This window comes from Pagrus major, chromosome 16 (assembly GCF_040436345.1).
Source record: "Pagrus major chromosome 16, Pma_NU_1.0".
NCBI lineage: Eukaryota > Metazoa > Chordata > Actinopteri > Spariformes > Sparidae > Pagrus > Pagrus major.
Window position 1 is genome coordinate 6285471 of NC_133230.1, and position 25875 is coordinate 6311345.

At 42.4% G+C, this 25875-nt stretch overlaps 2 protein-coding genes across 3 annotated transcripts; both read right to left on the minus strand.

The window, feature by feature from the left end:
• Window positions 1-235: 235 nt before the first annotated feature.
• trip11 (thyroid hormone receptor interactor 11) lies at window positions 236-18858 on the minus strand. Its single transcript, XM_073483343.1, has 21 exons — window positions 18279-18858; window positions 14933-15009; window positions 14344-14454; window positions 13870-14172; window positions 13664-13732; window positions 13130-13295; window positions 12576-12902; window positions 12396-12436; window positions 12199-12297; window positions 11794-11997; window positions 8523-11555; window positions 8198-8338; window positions 7859-8052; window positions 7471-7634; window positions 7199-7302; window positions 6927-7026; window positions 5439-5520; window positions 4687-4801; window positions 2794-2916; window positions 1846-1990; window positions 236-1732 (listed from the first exon to the last, which is right to left on the minus strand). The coding sequence occupies exons 1-21, from the start codon at window positions 18415-18417 to the stop codon at window positions 1518-1520; spliced, it is 5952 nt and encodes a 1983-aa protein (XP_073339444.1). The 5' UTR covers window positions 18418-18858; the 3' UTR covers window positions 236-1517.
• Window positions 18859-20602: 1744 nt separating this feature from the next.
• On the minus strand, window positions 20603-25688 carry golga5 (golgin A5). Of its 2 annotated transcripts, none has more exons than XM_073483574.1 (13): window positions 25505-25688; window positions 24085-24744; window positions 23551-23751; window positions 23241-23460; window positions 23027-23150; window positions 22724-22927; window positions 22436-22606; window positions 22187-22315; window positions 21939-22037; window positions 21567-21786; window positions 21301-21400; window positions 21124-21187; window positions 20603-21035 (listed from the first exon to the last, which is right to left on the minus strand). In XM_073483574.1, the coding sequence occupies exons 2-13, from the start codon at window positions 24734-24736 to the stop codon at window positions 20955-20957; spliced, it is 2265 nt and encodes a 754-aa protein (XP_073339675.1). In that variant the 5' UTR covers window positions 24737-24744; window positions 25505-25688; the 3' UTR covers window positions 20603-20954. The 2 variants fall into 2 exon arrangements, with proteins under 2 accessions (XP_073339675.1, XP_073339677.1); XM_073483576.1 differs by having other exon boundaries at window positions 25483-25660.
• Window positions 25689-25875: the final 187 nt, after the last annotated feature.

A 25875-nucleotide genomic window follows, 5' to 3' on the forward strand; every position in this document is an offset into this window, starting at 1 on the left:
CTGTTGGGGGGGCAAAAAGGCATAAAACATACACAGTGAGTGTCTGTTTTCCAAAGATATAAACAGCACCCCCCCCCCCCCCCCCCCTTCTTTTAGTATGACCTCTTCTAGTACAGCTGAATGACACTGCACATCTGGCGCAAGCCAAGGCACGTTATCCACGCTGTAGTAGACACATCTGGTCCACATGAATGTGCGTTAGAAGGTAAAAAAAAAAAGACAAAACGCACAGCAGTAAAGGGTCAGCTGAACCTTTATTTGATCTGAAATTCCAATTAAGTCACAGGTTAAAGATCATCCAAGTTCAAGGTAACCCAACTCCTCTTGTGACACCTCTGAGTTTCAGATTTTACACCTACAAAAATTCTTTCACAGCCAGGATTTACAGTTTTATACATTTTATCAATACGTCTGGAGAAACCCTGTAACATTCCTTCTGCAGCGGCTGATTGATGTCTATACAAAAAATGCAGAGCGGCTCAGGTACAGCTGGCCAGCTCCGGTCAGGTAAAACTTCTTAAATGTGCAGTTTTTACATTTTGTAAATATATATATTTATATTAACCATTTACAATCCTGATTATACAACTTTCTAATTAGCAAAAATGCAGGCACTTAACTTCCAAAACTTCCTCAGTGCCCATAAATAGGAAAAAACGCCACCCATTTACATATATATAACTATATAATAGTACTGTACTTAAACATAAGAGCAGTCTCAAGCCTCTGATCAACCACAGTCCACAGTTAGAGCCATAATTATATCGCTTGTTGCATATCACAGTCTGGCCGTCTGGAAAAGACAAGATTTAGCAAAAAATGTCTTTATGGTTCTAACAGATGTAGTGAACCACATAAATCTCTAGGCAGGCGACCGCTGCCAGAGTTTTTCGGCAGGTCCTGGATCAGAAACAATTCACTGCATTGTTGAAAAGCAGAAAAAGACTCAGAAGACAAGAGGAGTTGTCAATGCAAGTCAAAGGATGAACACCGAAGGACACGTTTCCTCCCGCAAACAGAGGTGATGATTAGCTGAAGCCACATGTATCCGACTGCACACAGTGGGTTTACAAGGTCACTTGTGTTCAGCACTGGTGTGATGAAGAAAAATCAAAATGTAAAACATAATCATGATCAGAAGGACACTTTCTGTATTGCTCTATCTCTCTGAATGATCCACAACTTGAAAATCTTCTCATCCAGCATCCTTTTTGCATGTAGAGTCACTTCTTCCATCATTTTCAGCTTGTGGGTTAACGTGTAACAATAACGCTGAGTGACACTGATGTGTAAAGGGAGACTCTGTTGCATAGAACAGTAATTGCAAGTAAAACTGAGCCCAAAAAAAACAAAATTTAGCTTCAATTCCCTCTAAAAAAAACAGGGAATAATAACCTTCTATGGATTTTCAGATCATTTATTTTTGCAGCAAATAAAAAAAAGAGCTCAACATCTCAAATACTTCAGTCTGTGTAGTGTAAAACTCATGTAGAATTAAGACGTCTATCTGGCACTCATCACTGCTTTAGCAAGTCTTTGAGCACAGCTCCAGCACTGGCCTCGGCTGAGACCGGCACAGGCGTGAAGGTGGGCAGGGCATCGGAGATGGGCTTCATCAGCAGGTGACCTCCTGAGGCGCCAGAGCCGGAACCAGCTAGAAGGGGCACCGCGGCGGAGCGAGGGGCCAGGAAAGGATTGGTATCGCCGGCTCTCTTGCCGACTGCTGCAGCTCCTGCGAAGAGAGAGACTTCAATTTACGTCAGGTTTGATGTTTGACATGACTGATTAAGCACGTGAGAGAAACAAACACCCTGGCGGCGGTTGTTCCCAGAGGAGGTCATTTACCTGCGGACGTGCTGGAAGCAGCGCTGCTGATTCTTCTCGGAGGCGGGGCGCCCAGAGGCTTGATGTCATGGACTGAAAGTATTGGTGCAGGCAGCGAAGGGGTCGACTCAATCTCCAGGAACTTTACGAACATCTCAGAGAAGGACTGAAACAACAGAAAGTACACCAAGATATTTCAGGAGGGAAATTCTTCTGTACACCCTATATAAGGAGTCCGAAATAAAGAGTTAGCTTCAGCGGAGCACATGCTTCCCAGTTGATGAATGGTTTCTAACCAGCTACTCTGCTGGCAAATGTGTCACTGCACAAGTGAGCATAAACACGACAGTGGATAGACTGATTTGAACTGATTTTGTGTGCTAGTGTGAGTGTTGTTGCACAAAGTTAGCGAGGCAGTATGACTGACAACCCCAATTCAAAAAGGCTAAACAATATAAAGACAATATATTGAATGTTTCACCTCATCAACTTCACTGTTAATTGTAAATACATGCTTAGTATTACACCTTAAATCTGGGTTTGAATTATATATTTCATATTTCTGTTAGGCTTTTTAAATATGTTGTAATGTAATTTTTTTTTGCTTTTTAGTACCACTTCTTTTCTCATTGCCAGAAAATGAGTTTGCCTTTCCGTAGTTTTTTCCCTGTGTGTCGCGTCCATCATCACCAAAGTGCCGGAAAAACAGGTGTTTGTTGTTACACAAGCACAGAGAGCACGTTTGCAAGGCAGACTTTGTGAATACTGTTAGAGTGTAGACTATATCATGCTCTCTTCTCCTCTTTTCACTCTGGACTCTCCCCCTGTGAATGCTTTCTTTCTTTGTACCTGGAGGAAAGTTATGCTGGTGCCATGTCTGGTGCCTTGTTACTGGTGCCTGGTGCACTCCTCTGTGTTCCTTTGTATAAAGTTGAAACTGTGGCATTCACTTCATGTGGTGTGTCTTACCGAGTTGAGCCCTTGGCCACTGGTGGGCCTCTGAGGAGTGTTCGGGACACTTTGAGCTCCTCGGCCTCCCAGCCAGCTCGACACCCATCCGGTAACACCGTGTCGTCCGTCATCCTCCAGCATCTGCAGATTGGAGAGAAGGAAGTGTTGACAAATACTGCTGGACTGAATTATAGAAGGAAGGAAGTCTTCAAATCATCACAGACACATCATTTGTCACAATCAAGCACACAATAGAAGTCATTAAAAGGGAGAACAATGAAGCTACAGTTGTTATTCTGTTCATTCAGGCTTTTTTTCAACAGTCGATTTTCTTCTGCTTTCAAAGAAGTGGCTGGATTATTTCAGTTTTAATTGCCCTTAGTTTCCTTTCTGCCTGCCACTACTTTCTGGAAAGTTATTTAGTGGAGCCACTCACTAGTTAAGCTAATATACAGGCAGTCTGATTCTTTGCTGACAGCCCACACTCCTAGAAGAAACGTGGTCATTCTGTCATTCTTACTCCCTAATCATCAACGTCATTCGCCTGGCAGGATTCAGCTGACTGGACCCCATATATGGAGTGTATGGCTCACAGCTTTGGGCTAAAAATGGCACCAGGAGAGGGATACTAGCTGCTCCACTGAGGCTGATTCTGAAAAGTCGGCTGGTTTTGTGGGACACTTGGCTGCCGTAAACACGAGTTGAGTGGAAATTTTAAATGACATTAACAGGAGATGAGGGAGAGATGAAGAAAAAAAAAAAAAGAAAAAGAAGTGGAACGACCTCCAACACAATAAAATGGCTCTTCTGAGGAGTTGTAATCGCATTTGCCCCTCACCCTGTATCTGTTTTCCTTTAAGAGTGTTGGGTAATAGACTTTGGAATCGTTGGATGGAGTCCCACAGGGCTCCTGCCAGAAGATCTGGATAAGGAAATGCTTTCTTTTTCAGTGCTGAGCTCTGAGAGGATTTTCAGGGGCTGCTGGAGTAAAAATTCACTGTTGAACAGTGAGTTTCAGGATTGACTCTCTGCCTCTCAAGGACTTGTGTGACCAGTTAAACATTTCAAAAGTGAATAAAGCCTGATTACTGTCACTATGACCATATGTAAATAGTGCAAATCTCCCTTTAAACTGGACAAAAAAAGTATTGTGTACAGAGTAAAAAAAGGATAAGTATCTCAACATCAAATGGACGGCTTGCCTTTAAACTTTGTTCACACATTCATGGTACCCAGAGGATGAATAATACTGACGTCAGTAAACCCCTCACGTTTCATTTAGTGCGGCCAGCAGGTTGACAGCTTCACAGAGCTGCTAACATGGCTGCAGACTTTACTGCTTTTTTATTGGATGAAATCTTGTCACAGGAAAAACTGCGATTAACAACATTATTGTGATTTTAAGACCAAATTTATGCTACGGATAAAATGATTATATAAAACCAGCACAATAATGCAAGTAAGCCCTCGGAAGAGCAATGAACTTTTAACACTTAATATGCACACGTTGGAATTTAAATGTCAAACAATAAATAAAAATCTGACACTTCAGACTTGATTTGGACAAATTCTGTTGAGCAACTATCTCGTTATCCATTTGTCTCTCAGTCAGTGAGCTTTAGCCTGCCATTACTATTCATCCTAATGCTGTCATGTTATTTAAAATTGTTCTTTTTATCATAATAATTATGGGAATTATGGGAACTATATTTATATCTATTAGTGTGCTGATGTGTGATGCATTCAGTCCCAATATGGCACAATGCCACAAACACTGCTCACCGACGGTGAATGCATTACACTGCAATCCAATTTTATATCATTTATAATAATTACTCCCTAAAAACATGATCATGTTAATATGTTATTGCTGAGGTAAAGACTTTGGAAGTGAGTCAAGGAATCTCTCACCTTATCAACGTCTTCTCGGGTCAGTCCAAGAACACTTCCCATGAGCCTCAGTACATCGGCACGCTTGGTTTTAGGTGTGTGGAAGTATCCCAAGAACAGGTTACGCATCAAGACTCTGGAAACATAACGACATGAATAATAAGGCATGATGTAATTCAAGACTCAATCAATCCCCATTGTTATACAGCAGTGTGAATTATGAGTAAACCCTAAAAAGGGATAAAATGGCGTATTTGCTTACATTTGTTTCTCCAGGGAAACAGAGGTACACAAGCTTTATTTATAGCAAATACAGCATGTTACAGGACGGGAGGACCCATATCTTTCCCATCATTGTTGCTGTCCTTTGAAAACTATGTACTGTTTCTCCAAAACGTCCCATTTTCAGTTTTGTGAGCATGTTTTTTACAGTAATCCTCAGGCTTTTTACAGGCTTTATTCAGCAAAAGATGCAGGAACATTTTCTCATCCCATAAAGAAAAAACCCAAAAAATCACCAAATTTGGAGATACAATTTGCTTTTGACAGTGACAAACCGACTTAATTTAGCTGCAGTCACAGGTGTCATGATGCTTTAAAAGATGAGACTTTATTACATTTTTAAAACTGCATTGTGTCTTTCTGCAATCCTTCAAAACTGTGGGAGAGAACACAATAATGACAGTCCAATGAAAACCATATGGGTCCTTAATCATAATCTCATTTAGATGAATAAAAGAATGTGAGATTAAACCCAGACGGACTGAACTTACTTGTCTATCTTCCCCTCCGTGCTGTTCAGAAGGTTCATCAGTTTCCTCTGCGCCTCCTCCAACATCTCCTGTCTCACATCAACTGTAACACACAATGCAAACACGCACACAGATACACAGAGAGAGTGAAGAGATGTTTTCAATCATCTAAAGTAATGTTCATGTCCCTGTTGCACCAGATGTTTGATTTACCCAGAAGGTCCTTTAACAACTCTTACTGCTGTTCCAGAGGGGGTTGAAGTGTGGAATCACTTAAGTATCAATGGGACAATATAAGATTTTATCAGGGATTGTGATCAAAAAAACAAAAAAACATACAGTCTTGCAATTTCTTGTTTTATTTTTAATTGCTACGGGCACCTGTATAGCCAATAACAGGTTATTTTTAATAACCATAATTATTTATCTGCTTTATATCGCACAGTGCCTACCTTGAAGCCTCTTCTAACCACCTTCAACCCATTTCAAGTTGAGACTATATTTATTTGCCATGTGGTCAGAAATGTCCTTGCTTTTTGTAAAACAAAAAAGGGTAATGCGACAGAAAAAAGAGGTTCTGTTACCTTCAAATGTTTTAGATAAAAATAATCAATAGCATTTTAATATTCTGCTTGTATGCTGTAAAAAGAGCAACGATTTATGTGATTTCCAGCTACCTGGAAAAGGAAATACGACTGCAACTTCAGAAATGGGTTAAAAATCTGTTATATTGTGCGGCAAGCTCAATATTTCTTCATCCAGATGGTTACAGACTTTGAGGAACCTGGAAATACTTTCAGTGATTGTCTGGTATTTATTTTTCAAAATATTTTCTGTAGCTAGAATTGAGTGTCACTACAAAGGCTCAACCTGAGGATACGCTGCACGGACACACCGACCTCTCATTGGTGAGACTGTGATTTAGAACAGTCTCACAGAAACCCAACTACAAATAGACCCAATGTAAATGTTCCATAGGTGACTGATTTGTAAAGCAAACATATAGCCTCATATTGGGTCTGACGAAATACAATGTCTGAACAGCCAGACGGGTGAAAAAGAAAAAACAGTCTGAGAATGTGCTGTGATGTAATGGTCATACTGTATCTGAGACTGATAAGAATGAAATCTGCCGAGTGTGACACAAAAGTAATGGAGGGAGAGGGATGAAAGTTTCAATTATTTTGTGCAGGCTCTGTTATTCATTGTGGGTCGGACAAGTAAGACTAACATAAAAATATGAGTCTGGGAAAAGGAAGAAAAGAACCAGCAAAGGATGGCAAATGCATCCCATAACATCTGGGATATAAATGGTGCCGTGGACATCTTAAAATACGTTTATTTTATTGCAGCCTCGTGAAGATACCTTTATTCTGCTGTAGTAATGCAAGGCAGAGGTTTATAAGGACTTTTGTCTGATATTTTAATCGTTCCCATGTACAGCTTTTAAAAAGCCTCAGAGGACATGTGCAGAAGTTGGCAGCTGAAAACACTCAAGCTGCAGCTCACCTTGTCTTTTCAGCTCCTCCAGTTGCTCCTCCTTCAGATCGAGCTGATCGGTGAGACGAGATGCTGAATCTAGAGCAGTGTTGGCTTCATCAAGGTTAATCTGACAGAGAGCAGAACACCCTCAGTTATCATGGCTTTCATTTAGCTGTCATCAAGAAATATGTAGGCCTCATAAAATGACATATGTGTTCATTTTGTGGTCTTGCTGTCGATTGCACATGTCAGACATAAAGTGAATGGATTCTCTGATCAGTTTCTGATTGCTGGTTTACCTGCAGAGCAGATGCTTGATCTTCCAACCTCTGGGCTTTTCTTTTCCACTCCTCCTTCTCCTTCTTGTGCCTCTCAAGCTCTGCTGAGTACATAGCTTTCTCTTCTGATAGGGGAAGAGACGATAAAAAGTCTTACTACAGGTACTGTGGACCGTCATTGCCAGACTGCAAGCACAAACCACCACCAGACTCGCCAGAAAAAATGTTGGCCCAAATACTACATTCTACTACACCTCACGTGTGCACTGAAAATGTAGAAAAGGCTGACTTGCCTTGTTGAAACTGCTCCAGCACCATCTGCAGGTTGGAGAGCGAAACTGCATACTGGTTGACCTGCTCCTGAGACGTTCTGAGATGGATGAGTGCATCGTCCCTCTGCTTCACCACTCCATTCAGCTGCTCCTGCAGAGACTCCACCTGCATACTGGCCTGTTGGCTGAAGGCAGAGGACCGGTTAGCAAAAAATAAATGTACCACCTAGTACAGCTGAAATGCATTTTAATTTTAGGGCATTTGCACTTAAACTGAGTCACCATGACACCCGTGTTCAAGCAATCCTACTATTTTCAATTTAATGTGGCATTGGTGCCATCTACAAAATGTGCACCATAGTGACAATAAGCCGCGATATCCCCTGTGAAGATATTATTTGAAACTAACCTGGCATTCTCCACAGCACTCGAGGATGTGGCCAGTTTCTCGTCCAGCATTGCCACCCTCCTGCGTAGTTCAGTCTCCCTGTCTTCTGCAGCGAGGGCTTCTCTCGTGTACGAGTCCTCAATCTCTAAGAGGTGATTACGCAGCCTTTCCAGCTCCAAGTTGAGACGCTGTTCTTTATCCCTCACATGCTGAAGCTGCGAAGGAAACGCAAACATCAAAATATGTGTAGATCCACGAGAACATCAGAATACCTTCGATTTCTAAACTGTTACTATGTGTTGTCTACATACAGGTCGCAAAATACAAAGGATTGTGAGCTAATAACATCTGTCCTCTTACCTCAGTTTGAACTGCAGTGGTCTCCATTTGTTTCTGCTTGAGTGCCATCATCACCTGATCCCTCTCCTGCTGGAACAGCACAGCTTTCTCCTGCATGGACTTCAGTTCATTCAGGAGTTGATTCAGCTCACCAGTCTTACCCTGCAACAACACAGTAAATCATAAATGTAACTATATAGAGAATAAAGGAGTTAATGTTTCATGTCTAAAATGACTTTGATGGATACATATCTTTTCATCAGGAAGCATGGGCAATAATCAAACCACTAGAAATGTTCTTTAGGAAAAAAAAGATTATAAGTCTGAATCTTATTTTCCAACTGACCTGATCTTTGTCCTTGAGCATCTTCTCCACGGTTGCAGCCTTCTCGCTCACTGCACTCAGTTCAAACTCCTTCTCTCTCAGCAGGAGGGAAACCTGCATGTTGGTTTCCTGCAGCGCTCTGAACTCAGACTCTTTCTCTCGAGAGCGTGCGGCCACCAGCTCATTCTCCTCCTTCAGCGTCCTCCCATCCATCTCCAGAATAAGAGCGCGCTCTTTCAGGTTGGTCACAGCCTGCTTCAGCACCTCGTTGTCATTCTCACGGTTCCGCAGTGACTCACTAACCTGATTTAGCTGGTCGCTTTTTGTTTTGATAAGCAGATCTTTCTCCCTCACAGACTTCTGCAGGGCGTCCAGCCTCTCTCTGACCTGCCGAGTCTCCTCTGCTTGACTTCTTTGCTCAGTCTCTGAGGCAGATGCTGAATTGGAGAGCCGGTGGTTGTTCTCCTGAATAGTCCTGATCATGTTGTCCTTCTCAGCCAACTGAGCTCGCAAACGTACGAGTTCATCGTGCAGTTTCTCATTGTTTACTGTTGGAGACGTCTGGTGGCTTGGAGCATCGACTGTGAGAGAAGGTGCACTAGACTGAGCAGCTACAGCTTCAGGAGTCTGTGCTACGCTGTCAAGTTTACCCAGCAGGACCTCCTTGGTGGAGCTGAGCTGCGTGATGGTCTGCTGAACCTGAGCCAGTTCCTGACTGAGACTTCCAAGCCTCCTTTCTTTCTGCTCATAGCTCTGGATCAGTCGAGTGTAGTCCACTGTCAGCTTGGAGCTGCAGTCGCTGTCAGCGGTGACCTGACCCTGTAGTTTGATCAGTTCCTCCTGCAGCTGAGCCGATTCATGCTGCATGTTCTTGACTGTGGTGATCACCTGCTGCTTCCACTCCTCCATCTTTTTCACCTGTTGTTTCAGTGTGTCCCTCTCCTGCAGCAGCTCCTCAAACTGGTTGCTGCTGACACCTCCGGATCCGGCACCGGACTCTCCTCCTGAGGTCTGGAGGACGGTCACCAGGGTTTGGCACTTCTGGGTCAACGCATCAATCTCTATGTCCTTCTCCCTGATGATGCGGGACAGGTTCTGGATGGTCTCCTTGAACATCTCTTGACTTCCTGAGGGATCACTCATGTTGGAGAGGCGTTGGTTCTCCTGCTGAAGCTTCACCAACGCTGCCTCCTTTCCTGCGATCATGTCCATGAGACGGTGATGGTCAGAGCGAAGCTGGCTGTTCTCTCTGGTCTTCTCGTTGAGCACGGCTAGCACTTGCTCTCTCTCCACAGCATAGGCCTGCAGCTGCTGCTGTAAGAACAAGACATCCTGGCTGTGTCCACCACCTACACCCATGGACACTCTGGCATGAAGCGCCTGGATCTCCAGATCCTTCTGCAGGATCATCTGGGACAGTTTGCCCACTTCATCACGTGACACAACCAGCTGATCCAGCTGTTTGGTCAGTGAGAGGTTCTTCTCGTTCAGCTGGCTGATCTCGGTCTCTTTCTCTTTGATGCCTCTCACCAGTTTTTCTATTTCTACCTTAGACAGGTCGTGTTTCTCGTTGCCGTTCTCCTGATTTAGAGTCTGGGTCTTATCCTCCTGCAGGATGACCTCTCCCTGCACAGGGGGGGAGTCAGCACGACTTCTGCTTTCACTGAGCTGATCTACTATCTGCTGGAGGCGAGATATCTCTTCATCTCTGGCATGGATGAGCCTGTCGTAGTTAAGTGTGGTCTGCTGATGGCGACCATGAGCCTGCTCAAGCTCAGTCTGCTGAGCTTGGAGGGACTGCTGTGACAGAAGGAGAGAGCCTTGCTGCTCCTCCGCCATTCTCCTCAGAGTTTGGACCTCCTCTTCAAAACGACTCCTGGAGGCCTTGAGCTGTGTGATCTCTGTCTCCAGCTCTGTGATAATGTCTAAGGTCCTGGGCTCAGCGAGAGATTGAGGTCTGCTCTGCTGATCCCTGAGTCGGTCAATCTCTTCTTTCAAATGACTGTTGTCCTCCTTCATCCCTCCCAACTGTTTCTCCTTTTCCTCTAGCACCTGTTTGAGAGCTTCTGCTTCCTTCGTTATAACCGTAATTTTGTTCTCCATCTCCATCTGCAAGTCAGAAGCGTTTTGTTTTAAAGTCTCCGTGAAGGCATCCTTCTCCTGCAGTAAATCTGTTAGCTGCTTCTGCCCTGCAACTGTGATCGAAAGCATCTCATTGGTGTCTCTGTGGTCAGACGCCACCTGCTCCATGTCTCTCTTCAGCTGAGCTATCTCCATCTCTTTCTCCTGGTTGAGTTTGATGGCTCGCTCATGCTCCATCTGCAAAGCGGAGGCATCCATGGAGCGAGCTCGAGTCAACTCTTCGATGGTCTGCTGGTACTGTTTTGACTGTTGTGTTATTTTGCTCTCAGCCTGCCTCAACTCGCCCTCTAGTTGAGTTTTCTCCAGCTTCAGCGCTTCGATACGAGTGTCCTTCTCCCGTACTGTCCTGTTCAGAGATGCCTGGCTTTCCTTCATCTGTTTTGTTAGTCCTGTACTTTTACTCAGAGCCTGCTCACTCTCCTCTTTCAACCTTCTGTTCTCCATTTTCAGCTCATAGTCCTCAGACATCACCTTCTCCTGGGAGCTCCTCGTCTCATCCAGTTCTCTCCTGAGGTCTGACAACTCCCTCTCCTTCCCTGCTAGCATCTCGTGAGCTCCCTGTACCTCAGTTCCTCTATCTCCAGCCTGATCTCGCTCTGCTTTGGCAGCAGACAGTTGCTCCTCTCTCTCCTGTAAAGTCTTCTTCAGCTCTGTGATTTCTCTACGTGCCTCCCTGTTATGCTCCTGTGCCTGTCCCAGTTTGTCCTTTAGCTCCTTCACTGATCCTTCCAACTGCTGTTTGCCCATATGCAGGTCGTTAAGGGTGAAGGCGCTCTGGCTAATTTTCTCTTTTTGGGTCTCCAGCTCTTGCTTCAGTGTCTCATTCTTGTCTTTGGTTGTGTTCAGCTCGGCATTCAGACTCGTCAGTTCTGCCTCTGCCTTCTTCAGCTGCCCCTTCACAGAGATCATATGCTAGAGACAGAATAAGTAGAAAGAAAACACAAAATTATAAGTCATTACTTTTTTTTTTAATTGTCAGGGGTTTCCATCTTTAACGATAACAATATATATATATATACATTCATTATTTTATAGTCTTATTCTACGCTTTATAAAACACTCGGTAATTGATACAAGTGCTATATAAAAAAAACTTTATTATTATTATACAACATTAACAAAGACAAGAGGCCACAGTTGTCAATCAGACCTGTGTTGCGTCCTGGTTCTGTCGGTCAAGTTCCTCCAGCTCGGACATCAGGGTGTCTCGTTCCTCCTCTGTGATTCTGAGGGCCTTTTCTCTCCTCTCCAGCTCTGCCCGCATATCCTCTAAAGCCTCTGATTCACCAGACTCAGTTTCATTATTGCTAACTATTTGGTCCTCAGCCATCTTTAGTCTTTCTTGGAGATTCAGCTGTGAAAAGAAAACCACAAAAATGAAGGATTACACTGCAGGATTTTTTTATGTAACCCAAAAGAAATCAGTTATCTAAACTGTGTACAGTACATGTCCCATTATTAAAATGTATTTAGACAGTAATTGTGTCAATAAGCTATTACAGATATTTTGAGCAGTGTCTGGTGAAAATAATCAGATCCCATCAGATAAACAAACCTTGTCTTGTTCCAGGACTTCCTTTTCTTGTCTCAACGTCCCAATAATAGTGTTCAGTTCTAAGATGTCAGCATGCTCAACTTCTTCCTTTGGTTCTGCCTGATTATCACAGGTTAGAGAAGTCATTAAACTACACCGATACAGACTTTATAAATCTTGAACATGTTGTCTGATTTATGATTTATATTCACACTTACTGCCGCCAGGCTATTCAGTCTCTCTATTTCTTTTTCTGAGGCTGGAAGGTAGAAATTTTAGTTACTATGCAGGATAATAATAAAGGAAAACAACCAATGTTGTTAGGAGGGAGTCAATATTCTGTGTCTGTGCAATATTGATTTGAGGTTGAGCTGGATTCAAAATGAATGACAGTATACCTGCAAGGTTTTTCCTCAACACTTGTATCTCGTGCTCTAGCTGGACTTTCTGCAGAGACTTCCCCTCCTGCTCTTGCACTCGTGTCTGAAGCTCAGTGACGGAGTCCTGCAGCCGTGTGTAGTTCTGCAGCAGCCCGGCGTTTTCTTCCAGGGCATCGTCTCTCTCCAGCTGCAGCGAGGCCTCTTTCCTCTGTGCTTCCTCCAGACTGGCAGACAGCTCGGCCAGCTGCTTCTCCCACTGATCTGCAGCTTCCTGCAGAGAGCTTATGGTTTTCTGGAGTTCTGGCACCTTGGAGGAATCTGATGGAGAAGTGGGCTGACTTCCACCTGGATAGAAGAATTTGGAAAAGGTTCATTTTTTGCCTGAGTAGAAACACTGACTGGAAGGGATTTGTCACAGTTATTGTAATGCATTAGACAAAGATGACATTTGGTCTCGCAATTTTGGTTAAAGCTGACCTTTGTGAGTATAAAGCACCGCTACATTTTGGATCTTAAAGCCACAGTAAAATCTCTGAATTTCCTACAACTACTAAGTATAAAGTTAGACTAACCACTCTGAATCTGTTCCTCCAGCTCCTCTATCCTCTCCTCGTACTCTGCTAACTCGTCTCTGTGTCGTCGTGTGATGTCAGCCATCTTCTGCCGCTGGGCGTCCTGCACAGCAGCCAGTTCATGCTGGTGTTCATCCACCTCACGACTCATCTCTTCTCGCAGATCCTGTTCCGGAGCAGCAATAGGGTCAATACTGACATAGTCTACGTAGCAAACAGTTACTTATTTACATTAGTATCCATTTGCCAGCTTGGCAGGTAGTTTATCAGAGCTACTTGTACTGAAAACAGCTGCCTGACACTGATGAAAGCGGTCAGAGAGAAACAGTAAAGATATGGGCTGTGCATCTGAAAGACACTATAAACCTCCACAGAGCCAAGAGGAACTTCAAGGTAAGGTAAAACACACACCCCCATGCACATACATAGTCATTTAATTCATTGTTAATATAAAAACATATTAATTATAGCAGCTTTAAGATTTTGGTTCTCACATAAAATCTAATTTATTCTGGCAAAAATGAAAAAATTCACCTTGATAGTTCTTTGAAGTTTGAGAATCTCACCCTGGTCGCCGCTACCAGCTCCTGCTGCTGTTGATGTCTGAAATAAGTAAGTAAGTAAGTAAGTAAGTAAGTAAATAAATAAATAAATATATACATACATACATTCATAAAGATCCAGGTTAAACTCCCTGTACCTTCTCTCCTTCTACATCATGAAATTCTCACCGTCATTACCTGAGACAGTCGCCTCCAGTGAGCCACCTCCGACTCCAGACGCATGACCTCTGTCGACAGCCGGTTGATCTCCTGCTGCGACCAGATGACGTCACTGAGGTCCATCTCATCGCCGTGGAAGCCCTGATGGGACCCTGAGGACTGTGGCATGAAAGAGGAAGCAGAAGAGGAGGTAGTGGTTGAGGAAGCAGTGGTGACTGGTAGCAATGCGGGACCGATGGAGGCGGACTGAGCCGAATGCTGCAGCTTCTGATATTCTTCCTGAAGTCCACTCTGCCGAGCCTTCAGGTGACTGATCTCCACCTGGGAACAGACACAAACAAATACTAGGACCCTGTTATATCACTAACATGAGCTTCAAATCCATATTCTGTCTTGACAAGATGTGATTGTTTATTGGATGTGTTGACTCCAAATGGCATTTAGTTATCTAAATATAGGTGGTTATTGGGATTGGGAAAGAAATGTGCGTACATCTTTCTGTTGCAGGAGGGTTCTGTACTCTGCAGACTGTGCTTTATTCTGGATCTCGGATGCCTCCAGCTTCTCCTCGAGCTCGGCATAGAGCTTTCTTAGTCTGTCATACTGCAAAAAAAGAGAGAGGGAAGGGAGAGAAACAAATACTATGATTTTAACTGCATTTCATTTTACAGGACAAAAAAAAAAAAACGAGGCAGAGAAATGTGACTGCATTTCACAGCACAACGGCAGCAGCTGTTTTTGTCTCTTGTTTCCATCACTGCATTTTTGTTTCTTTCAAAATATATGCATGATCATTTCCAAAAAGTCTGTTTCTTCCTGTCCAGATGTACATGTTGAAAAAGGAGTTTCCAAACAACAGTTTTCAAAAAAGAAAATCAATTTTCAGTGACCTAAAACGCTGTTACGTGTGTACAAAAGTCCAAAACTCTTAGAAAACCTTCGTCTTCAGAAATACCCATGTACATGTGGACAGGGCCATAGTGGAACAAATCCATTTTTAATGTTATTAGTTACAGCTGTGGTCTTCCTGCGGTGGTGGTGAGAAAGGCAGGTAGTTTTACCCCTTGACAAAGAATCTCACCTCAGATTTCTGAGTGGTGAACGAAGCCTCGACTTCAGCCAACTTAGAATTGGACACCTGCAGCTCTGTGACAGCATCTGCAGTTACATGGAAAAGAGCATTGAACATATCAAGATACGCACAAGTCATAATTCTTAACAAGTCAATGGAAAAACATCAACAATGTTTACAAGTAACAAAATTATGCGTCTAAAACTAGTGGAGGTAACCGTTGAATGTAGACATAATCAACAAGAGTAGCTTAGTATTTTATTTAGCTTTCTGGTGACATTAATCTCAAAATGAGAAATGCTTTTTAGGTTTATGTGATATGACACACAGCACATTCGGGAGACACTAACTGGTGACTCTGTTTCCTTCACTATCTTAGTCACACACTCGCACATGGACCTGCTTAACCCGGCTCACATGACAAACAAACATGCATGGCTGACCATGCCAACATTTCTGGAGATCTTGCGATGTAATCTTAACAGCTGGAGGAAGCTCAGCCAACACACAACATTCCTTTGTACACAAATTAAACTGAAGTCTAGAGGCAAAGCTACTTCCATTTAATATCCTCTCTTTGTTATTAAAAAAATACTAAAAAGACAGATTTGGGTCTGACATGATGAGTGGTTCACAGCTGCTCCCTACTCAGTGATAAGAAATCATACTTTTGGTTTTTGATTTGAGTTGTGAGTTGGAGATCTGCGGCCAAAGTTCTCTTCACGTCAATGCTTTATCACTCATTTTCTGTTTGCTTCGGACTGATTGTCCCTTTGAGTTTAATCGATCAAATATGATGGAGCGCTTCGGATAGGAGCTAAAAATTTAATCAGGTTTTGATTTCAGAAAATACTCATGAGCTCAGACTAAGGTTTGGTCCTGGTGGCAACATCAATCCAAGCTAGTCGGTGACTTGCTATTGAATTAACAATCAGGGATCAGCATTTCAAAGGGAATACCGCTACTTTTTTCTGCTTTTTTGATTTGATCAGGAAGCAAAGAAGAAACAAAACAATGAAGCCTATGATCTGTGTTCTCATCAGGCTGTCAGCAGCTCCACTGACAATGAGGGAATGACTACATTGACAAAGAATGTCAGCTTGAGATTTTCCTCACCGTTATCTTTTATTTTGAACTTTAACTTCAAAGTTGTAACAGGTAAAAATGCTGACTAGTACAATTCAAAATCTTTCACCAGTCTTTTAAAACAAAGACTTCTGGTGGGTTACATTCAAAAGTAGAAGAGACACATAATTAACCCACGCTACAGGTACCTGCACATGCATCAGGTTAAACAGGAAACAGAAACCAGTTTAAATAAACAGGGATCAAGAACAATAATACTATTTCAAATTAAAGCAACTATTGTTTCGTGCATTTTTAAAAAGAAGTAAGAGCTCTTCAGTCTGGTTTCCAAGTTCATTTTCTAGCACTTTAAACTAAAGCGATCCTGACAGGAAAAAGTCCTGTGGGTTTCTGTTGAAAATAATAATAATGTATAATCCTGTGTGTCCAGCACAGAAGTGGAACTAGCTGCAAATGTCTAGCCTTTCTACTTAAAAATCTGCACTGGGCATTTAAGACTGATAGTTTAATGTAGTGCAGAGGTGGTGTGGAAAAGGCAGAATACCTAAAGTCACCACAAACTGTAAATTTAACTGTACAACTGCATTCTTAAATAACTAGAAGTCATTCGGAGAGATGCTGTAATTCAAATCTGTGGACACAGTTATAAAATACTGAGGCGATTCACAGTCAGAGGTACATTTTCTAGCTTACTGCTAATGAAATAGTTTGAGGGCAAAACTTGAGCAAACATTCCTGCGATAAAGGCAGTCAGACTCTCCTTCAGTGTCTACAGAGCGACCATACAAAAGGGAGTTCCCAATGTTATAATGTTTATGAACGTGTAATAAAAACAAGAATATCTTTCAAACAAAGCAGTAGTTTACATTAATCAACTCATCATCACTAATTTGTTACGTTAAGTCTGTTTTTGCCTTTAACTGAGTCAGTTGTTTACTGCAGTCACATTTTTCTTATACTGGGATATGAGACACATGTTTTATTAATGCAATAACATCATTGTAATAGAGAAATGTTTGCAACTTATTTCACTATAAATGACAGAGATCTCTTTAAAAATGGACACTGATAACTCTAATAAGGCACCTGGAGTATGACACAGTTGCTACATAATGTTCATTTTTTGTAGAAACTGTTTTGCTGAGGTCATTTAAGAAGATGTAGTTTGAGGAACTGTTGAACTGCATTGTGTTGCACTGTGAGGTGTTTGAATACTAAGTCTATATGCATAGATGTGAATGGGATGAACAAAATGTTAACCACAACTCTCAGTTTCAACAAAAACAGAACATTATAGCCTTCATAAAGGTCAAATCTACTTTAGGGCCGTCATATTGTTGCGTTTACGGCTGCACAATATGGTAAAAATAAATCATAATGTGATTCATTTGACAGATATTTCGATTGCGATGTGATTCAGGATTAGTGAATCCTCTGCAGTACTAAAGTACTTTGATTAAATGTGCAACCCTTAATGACTTATTGACCGTTATTTTTAGCTAGGTTGTATCTTGTAAACTGGCAACTCAGTGTATGTCTTAAGTCTGTTGAGGATCTTCCAGTTTATGGAGATTTGTTCATGTAGTTTGTAGATTTTTGCGGCGACATAAGTGGTTTTGCACGCATGCAGTTTCTCTTTTAAACAGTCTTTCGCTGCTCAGAGTAGTGGACGAGCTTTTTCCTTGTCACGACTGAAATTTGCTTCCAATTATGGTAGTTACACATCTGCAAAGTTTCCTTAAGACCAAGATCTTTTAGATGTCAGGGTTTTCTACTTGGCAGGGACAATGGAAACACCAGCCAGCCAATATTTATACATGTGTGTTATGATTGTTTTCCACACTGTCTAGCTGTTTTTCATTTCACTTACAGCAGGACACCCAAACCTCTTTGGTAGTTTTCCACTTACTGGATCCTTTATTTTAGAGATTGCAGCACTGCTCAGTATAATTCTCACTTTTTCTCTGTTTTGAGGAGACATTTGCCTTCAAAGACAGCCTACATATCTTTATATTCTTCCTAAAGACGAGCATTGGTTTTATTTTACAACCAGCTAGTTGGGTAAACCTGGGAACCTGAAGGCATCTTTAGTAGGTGTTTTATTTGAGGTGGTTGCACTGGATCTGTCAGTCAGCTGATGCAAATGTTTACAAAACACACACACTGCTATTATCAACCAGAAACATGCATTTCAACAACTTCTGATGTCGTCTGAGAGCTAAAGATGCGGCTAACCAAAAAAGGATTAAAAACAGGGACACAGACTTACCTCCAACTTCCTCCACCCCTTCCAGTAGCATGTCTTTGGTAAAGTTTGATATCTGCCCGGTGAAAGAGGACAGGCTCCCACCGACCTGGCCCAGAGACTGGCCGAGGCCGGAGCCGATTCCTCCCAGCCACGATGACATGTTTGAGCAGAGCTAACCCACCAAACCAAAACAAAGCAAGGCCGGAGAGAGCTGGAGGTGGTGGTGGTGGTGGGTGCTAGGCTAGCTTTGACTCCAGAGGTGACACAGTCATTAAGCTCAGCTGTAAAACTCTACACCACAAGACACGCGTTAAACTTCAAAAAATCCACTTTAATCTTCGGAAACAAAGTCTCTTTTCAGGCTGACAGACGCTCATGTAGCAAAACAGCGCCGGCTAATAACAGCTGACGGAACTGACTGACCTGACTGGAGGAATCCGTCAAGACAAGCGAGCTAAGCGACGTTATATCGCAGCCGAATAGATAATAATCTACCTAACTTCCTTGTGTCGCCATCCGTGCTAAGCGTGAGGTCGTATTTCCAGCAGTTTTTCAACCGGGCTAAACAACACAGCGCCCAGAAAGTGCCACCTCAACTACAGCCATTATCAGCTCAGCGGCGGCGATGGCTGTCAGGTTTGACGTGGACACGGAGAGCGGAAGCGGTGCATTGTGGGATACTGGAGGACCAACAGTTCGAGGTGCGTTCAAGAACCGAGAGCGCTACAACGGAGTCAGGCAAACATTTTATAGTTTTTATAGTATATATATCCCTCTACATATTTCTTAGGATAACGTTTTAATCTAGATGACAGTACGTGTAATATCTTCTTTTCGTGCAATATGATACGGTTCAGCAGTACATTTTGTCCCATCAGAAAACTTTCTTCTTCTTGTTCTTCCTGCTCTTCCTGTTCTTCTTCTTCTTCTTCTTCTTCTTCTTCTTCTTCTTCTTCCATACAAGTTCAATATTCCAGTCCATCCTCAGCATCAACAAACAAAACAAAATAAAACACAGCAAAACAAAACAAAGTTTAGAGGCCTGCTAATTAAAATGATTCAATTTGATCCATTTTCCATGGAAGTCAAATATAATTTCAAATCTGTTACTCTAAAAGTGTGACATCTTTCAAGCCATTTCATTTAATAAATGTAATATTTCGCTAAAATAATAATTAAATAGTACTAAAGTTAAGCCAAAAGGCAGTAGTATGGAAACAATCTGAAAAGACATGTTCAATAGTTTCTCCCTCACAGTCACAAAAAGAGCATCTGTTGTTAACATCTTCTTCTTCTTATTATTATTATTAGTAGTAGTAGTAGTATTTGTGTTGTTTTTGTTGTTGTTTTATTTATTTATTCTCTTACAGAGCTAGCATACAGTATTTTTATACAAATACTGCATATTTTTTAATCTTATGAGGTCAGTAAGATGACAAATGAACCTGACTACGTTTCTGAAAAAAAATAACTAAACAGTGAGCTCAAATGATTTTTTTGGAGTGTATGTTTTTTAACCACTATTAACATTTTTATTAGAGCCTGGCCGATATTTATTTATTAATTATTTGAAGCGACATTATGTAGACATTGGAATTTTGTGTGATTTGGCGCCCCCACAGCTTCTCAGTGCAACACCACAGTCATAAATACAAATCCCAGGTCTGTGACGATTTGTAAGATGTAATGTAGGTGCTAACTACAAACAAGTAACATGTATGTGACACTGTGATCCTACGCTCTCACTGAAGTGACATAGTGCAGAAACAAGTGAAAGGTGGGGCAGAGACACCATTTACTCTATTACAAGACACTGTACCATCAAATTGAATTTGAAGCTGTTATTTTAAGGTACAAAAAGTTACATAATGTTGTTTTAATGTTTATTCCTATAGGGACAAGTACATAGTGTAAACTGATGCCACACACCACAGCATTTATAGCCAAAGCTACTTTGCAATGCCCATCCCTAGATGGGCCTTAAAATACTTAAAACTCAACAATACATTAAAAAAGACAGTACAAACACAACCCCAGCAAAAAATAAGAAGAAAATACAAACAGAACAATATAAAACAAGTTGTTATAATAATGCAATAAATTGAATTCAATGTGTAAAACTGGTGAAGTTCCCCTTATGTTGATTTGAGGCTGGATTATCTATTAGAAAAGTGCCAGTAGCTCAGTTGGTAGAGCATGCACAACATGTACAGAGGCTGTGTCCTTCTTGCAGCAGCCCAGGGTTTGAATCCCACCTGCGGCTCCTTACTGCATGTCTTCCCTCCTCTTTCATTCCGTTTCCTGTCAAATAAAACAATGAAAAGGCCAAAAACAGTGCCAGGTAGTGTTGTTTCTTCTAACTCATTTATTAAAAGACTCTTTTTTACATAGTGTTAAATACAATCTCTCAAGAGAACAGAGGTCTGAAAGCAGATGTATGAGAGGAACAGATGTGTGATCGTGTTTGATTTAATGTCCTTTCAGCAGACCACCAATACAATATATCACTCTATTTATTTTAAAATCCAGTACACTTTTCAATTAAGAATGAATCAGAGGAAATGTCTTGAATTCATAGCATTTCTGTGCAAAACGTGGAGAGTCAGGACCCAGAACCCAAATTCAAGCAGCTTGTAGCATCCTTATACTGAGGGCCATATACCGGACACCTTTAAACAACCGTTAAATTCAAGTCTTCTATCTTCCGTCAGGATGACCGTGGTGCATTTCTGGTGTGTAAGTCAGGAGAACAATCATGACCCACAGGTGCAGTGCTGCCTGTAAGAAAGAAAGTTGAAATGTTGTTTACTTCTTTGATTAACCAGTGTTCATCAAGATGGAAAAAATGTACGTTTCAGAGACTCACCATGTACAGGATAACAAACACTCTGGCCATAGGGTACCGCCTCAAGAAGATGCCCAGTCTGATGCTGAAAAGACACATTTTTCCATTTATCACCAGAGATCATATCTCACACAGGAAAGAGTTTAATTATATTACACTTATGGTGAGGACGTAAAAAATACTCCTGTGACTTGTTACCTGAAACGGTCAATGGTGCTGGCTGCCTTGCGTACTTTGCCATACACTCCCGGACTGTCCTGATCACTGAAGAGGATTGGTGTGTTTCTTTGTCGTGCACCTAAAAACACAGCACATAGAAAAAGAGATCATGAGTAAAGAAGTTACCAGTCGACACTGAAACTATTGAGCCCAATAACACACAGAGAAAGAAACAAAAGGACATGTTCCATTGTTTTGGCTGTATGTTCACAAAACCCACTAACTGTCATCTAAACCTCTCCTACCTGGTCCCTCTAGGCCGCTCATGTTGATGGCTGGCCCTCCACTTTGTCCTCCCTGAGCGCTCTTCAGCTGCTGTTCCAGACGCTCCAGCTGGAAGACCAGGGAGCTTTTTTCTGTGCCCAGAGCCTCCAGCATCGTCTGCTTCTGGATCAGCGTCTCCGTCAGCTGGTGGAGACGATTCTCCAGCTCCGTTTGGCTGTTGCTGATAGTCTTGTTGGTTAACTGGAAAAATACATCATCAGTGCTGTTTATCAAATTGGTAAAGTTAGAAGCATTTACCATATGCTACGCTACTTTCTGTCACAAAGCAGATGTTGGCCAAGCCCTGACCCGAGAAGGAGGCTCTGCATTTGTACCATTTTAAAGTGACTGACCTGGTTCCTGAGTTTTTGAATTTCGTCTTCCCGATCCTTCATTCTGCTCTGCAGAGTGGTTTTGGCTCGATGTTGCTCTTCCTCTAGGTACTGCAACTCCTGTGATTTAAGAAACATACAAAAACATCCCAAATAAATTAGGAGTTTGGTCAGATGAAAAATAATGAATAAAGTTTCAGGAGAAATACATCTGTGACAGTTTGTAATTTTCTGCAGCTGCCATTTAAGAAATCATCCCTCTCCCTCACCTGTTTGTAGCGCTCGACCTCAGCCTCCATCTCCTGCTTAGCTCTGTTCTGTAAGGCCTGTTGCTCCTCGAACTGCGCCTGCTGCTCCCTCCATGACTCTGCCTCCATCAGGGCCTGATTCTCCAAATCCTGGGAGAGAAAAACATATCTCACTTACAACTTACTAACTAAATCAACAACATCTCAGTTATCTCAATAACCTCAAACCAAAGTTGGAAAGAAGAAAGACACTTAAAAGCAGCATCTCACCTGTATTTCTGTCCGCAGCGTGTGCACTTGCCCCTGTAGTTTCTGGATCTCCTCTCTCTGAAGTTCCTTGTCATGGCGCAGATCCTCCAGCTCCAGAGCCATGGCCCCGCTGCCGTCTATATTGTCCAGACCAGATCCCTCCTTCAGACTGCTGATCAACTTCTCTTTGGACTAGAGGATCATTTAAAACATGATCAACACAGGTTAAGTCACGTACAGTATGTATGTAAAACAAAACTGGTTTGAAAACGATTGTCCACACTACGTATGAAAAACAGTAAGTCTAACTTGTAGGATGCGTGAAGCTTTGTGCTTGTAGTCTTGTAACTCCTGTTTGGCCGACTCAGCTGCAGCTTTGGCACTTTTCAGTTGCTGATGGAGTTCATCAACCCTGAGCTTCTCCTCTCCACCTCGCCGCTCTGTTGCAGACACCGTCTCTGCTAGGGTCTGCCTCTCAGCCTCCACTTTGGACAGGCGGCCAGCATACTCAATCTGCACAATGACAGAGAATTAAGACGTCTAATAATTTCCATGTGTTCAGTCTAGACTTAACTGTCCTGGATTAAGGAAAGTGGATGAAGTCATGTGCACCTGCATCTGCCGGTAGCTGTCCTGCTCCCTCCTGAGAGATGTTTCAGCCTCTCGCAGCCTTTCCTGCAGTGTTTCGAGAGCTTGAGAATGCATGCTGCTCCCTTCTGTGTGGTCTTGCATAATTCTGAAAACATAACAAGAAATATCCTATCTAAACCAATTCATAAAAAGCTGGATCTCATCTCTAATTCAAAAGGTGGTCACAGGAGCATACCTTAGCTTTTCCGTCTGTGCCTCATCTAATGCAGCACTGCGGGACTTCAGCAGCTGATCAGCTTCATCAAGTCTGATTTTCAGGACTGCAAGTTGACCGTCTTTGGCTGAGAGGGCTTCTGTGAGGTCATCAACCTGTGACCGAAATTCCCGTAACATTCGGTCAGTCTGAGACTGCTCTGAGGTCCATCTGTCTGCCCGGAGACGTGTCTGGTTCAACTCTACATGAAAAGGTAACCATTTAATCAATACAGAGGGAGAGGCGCAGAAATGTAAGCCATCATTGTCATCTGTCTTGTCTAATACCTTACCATCTTGTAAGTCTTTTGCTCTCTGGATGACTGAAGCCATCTCCTGGTTGAGGGAGGCCACCTCACTGCGCAGCAGCTGATTCTCCAGACGCAAACTGGACAGGATCTGGCTCTGTGGCTCCTCTGTGGGAGGAGCAGGAGGCTCCTGCCTGCTGGACTCCTGAGGGACAGCCAAGCCTGAGTCTGAACTCTCAGGTGTGTCTGTGGTGGCCGAGAAGTGGTGAAGAGAGAACACAGAAAACTATTTTTCAGATATGTTAAATGCCTGAAGAGAATCTGGACATGCTATTTATGAAAATAAGGAAAGAAAAATATGTCTGACTTCGGGGCACTTTTGTGTTTTTCACCAGTCTATCTACAGGTAATAACACATTAATCTAGATGTAGTAGTATCTAGATATCTTGTCAAAATACCATGTTTCAATACAACTATCACACTAGAGTGGCAGTATTAACAAACATATATCAACCATTTTAGTAAACACTGACTGAAAATGATGGAAACTGTGATACGTAGTGTCTAATTATTCCTACCTTGGCTTTGTTCTTTAGCAGAGCTCTCCTCTGACGTTTTGATGCTGTGAGCAGACAGTGAACTCATGCTTGAGGCCCTGGATACACCCCTGGTTGAGGGGGGCGTTGATGGGGCTGAGGGGAAGGCATGGGGACTGGTGGAAGGAGGAGGTGTGGGGTTTTGGGCCTCCGTAACCGGAACTGCCACTTTCACAAGTTCTCTTCTTGAATCGCTCCTGTTGCTGACAGGAGGATCCGAGCTGTTCAGAAAGTCAAAGAGCAGGTCATCGTCCACATCCTGCTCGCTCTTTTTGCGCCGCACAAAGCCAGACGAGATCTTAGCAGAGTTAGCCGCACTGCTGCCAGAAGCAGAGGAGATACCGGCCATGTTTGCAGTACCACCCAAAAGCGTTGCATTGGATTTCTTGATGTTTCCAGCTGCTGCAGAGATGAAGCTCGGTGCAACACTGGAGGATGCAAAGTCATGATGTGTCACAGCTGCATTGGCCTGGTACCCTGCGGTGTTGTATTCAGGTTTGTCAGTTGATTCTTCCTCATAGGATGAAAAGGATGATGATCTTCCCTGGTTTTTGGTCAGGGCAGTGGCAGCTCCTTGGTCCACTTTATTCAGGAAGTCTTCAGCCTTCCCGGCCAAGTCAGCAAACCAAGACATTTTGTATCCTAATGTTAGAAACATAAACGCTCATTATCACCACTGAGGTGCCTTTAAATAAGGACATAACCCATAAATAGAGGTAATGATCTCCAAAACATACTGTACACAACTTCCACACTCCTATCACAGGTATCTCCATATAAACTTAGCTCGTGGAGTTGGCTGCAAAGTTACTGCATAATTTTCTGGGTAAATCTACATTACAGAGTGTGGTTAAAAATGCATAAACAAAAATCTTTACCAATAACATGCATTAAGCTTCTAACTGTAGCCTTGGACATCCCCATAAATATTGGATTAATCCAAACACAAATATATGGGTCATCCAGGAGCAGCCATTTGTATTGTATTGACTGAATGGGAGTGTATCCCTTTTAAACAAACAGTGACAACACCCAGTGAGAGATGGTTATGGTTAAGATCACTTTAAGTCATAACTAAAGTTAATACTCTCGTATTACTCTTTGTAAGCAGCCTGAGAGACGAAACTCAGGATAAAACTCCCAAGTGAATTTACAATGTCTGCAAAGCTAGCATGCTAGCTCCATAACTCACCAGAGCCAAAGCTAGCTACTTATTTATATTATTATAACGACAGCGCATTGTTTCTGGCACAGATACGTGGTACATGAAGGAGTTATTACAAAAGCCATCAGTAGCTGGACTAACGTTATCAAAAAACGAGTGTAAACACAGTTGGGTCAACATCACTGCTAAAGCTAACAGGCTAGCAGGCTACTTACTAAAAGGAGGCTTCTAACGTACCGTTTGAAACGACGTCCAAAATCCCAAAATGTCCCAGGACACCAGGCTACCGCCGGGGTTTAACTGGTGTGCATGAAAGAGTAATATCGTTTGGATAAACACGGTCAAATGTCATTATCTGTCAAAGAGGATATTGGTGATCTTCTCAATACGTGGACCAGGAAGCCCTGCTAGCAAGGACCCCACAACAGAGCGACCGCAGACAAGCCTGATCAAAAACTAACCAATGAGGTTTCCAATGCGCGGCACCCACCTCCTTCTTGTGTTTAAATTATGCTCCTGTAATTAAAAACATATATTTTAAGTAACAAGTAACAAGCAGATACTTTAAAAATACTGCTCATCAACTGGCAAAAAAAAAATAAAATAAA

Coding starts and splice junctions, on each gene's coding strand:
- trip11 (XM_073483343.1), bottom strand. CDS start 18,417: ATGTCATCGTGGCTGGGAGGAATCGGCTCCGGCCTCGGCCAGTCTCTG. Junction 11,998..12,198: donor AAGTCCTGGAACAAGACAAG/GTTTGTTTATCT, acceptor TTCTTTTCACAG/CTGAATCTCCAAGAAAGACT. Junction 7,303..7,470: donor GCTGGAGCAGTTTCAACAAG/GCAAGTCAGCCT, acceptor TTCCCCTATCAG/AAGAGAAAGCTATGTACTCA.
- golga5 (XM_073483574.1), bottom strand. CDS start 24,736: ATGTCTTGGTTTGCTGACTTGGCCGGGAAGGCTGAAGACTTCCTGAAT. Junction 22,038..22,186: donor AGGTCGAGCGCTACAAACAG/GTGAGGGAGAGG, acceptor CTTAAATCACAG/GAGTTGCAGTACCTAGAGGA. Junction 21,036..21,123: donor TGTTTGTTATCCTGTACATG/GTGAGTCTCTGA, acceptor TCTTTCTTACAG/GCAGCACTGCACCTGTGGGT.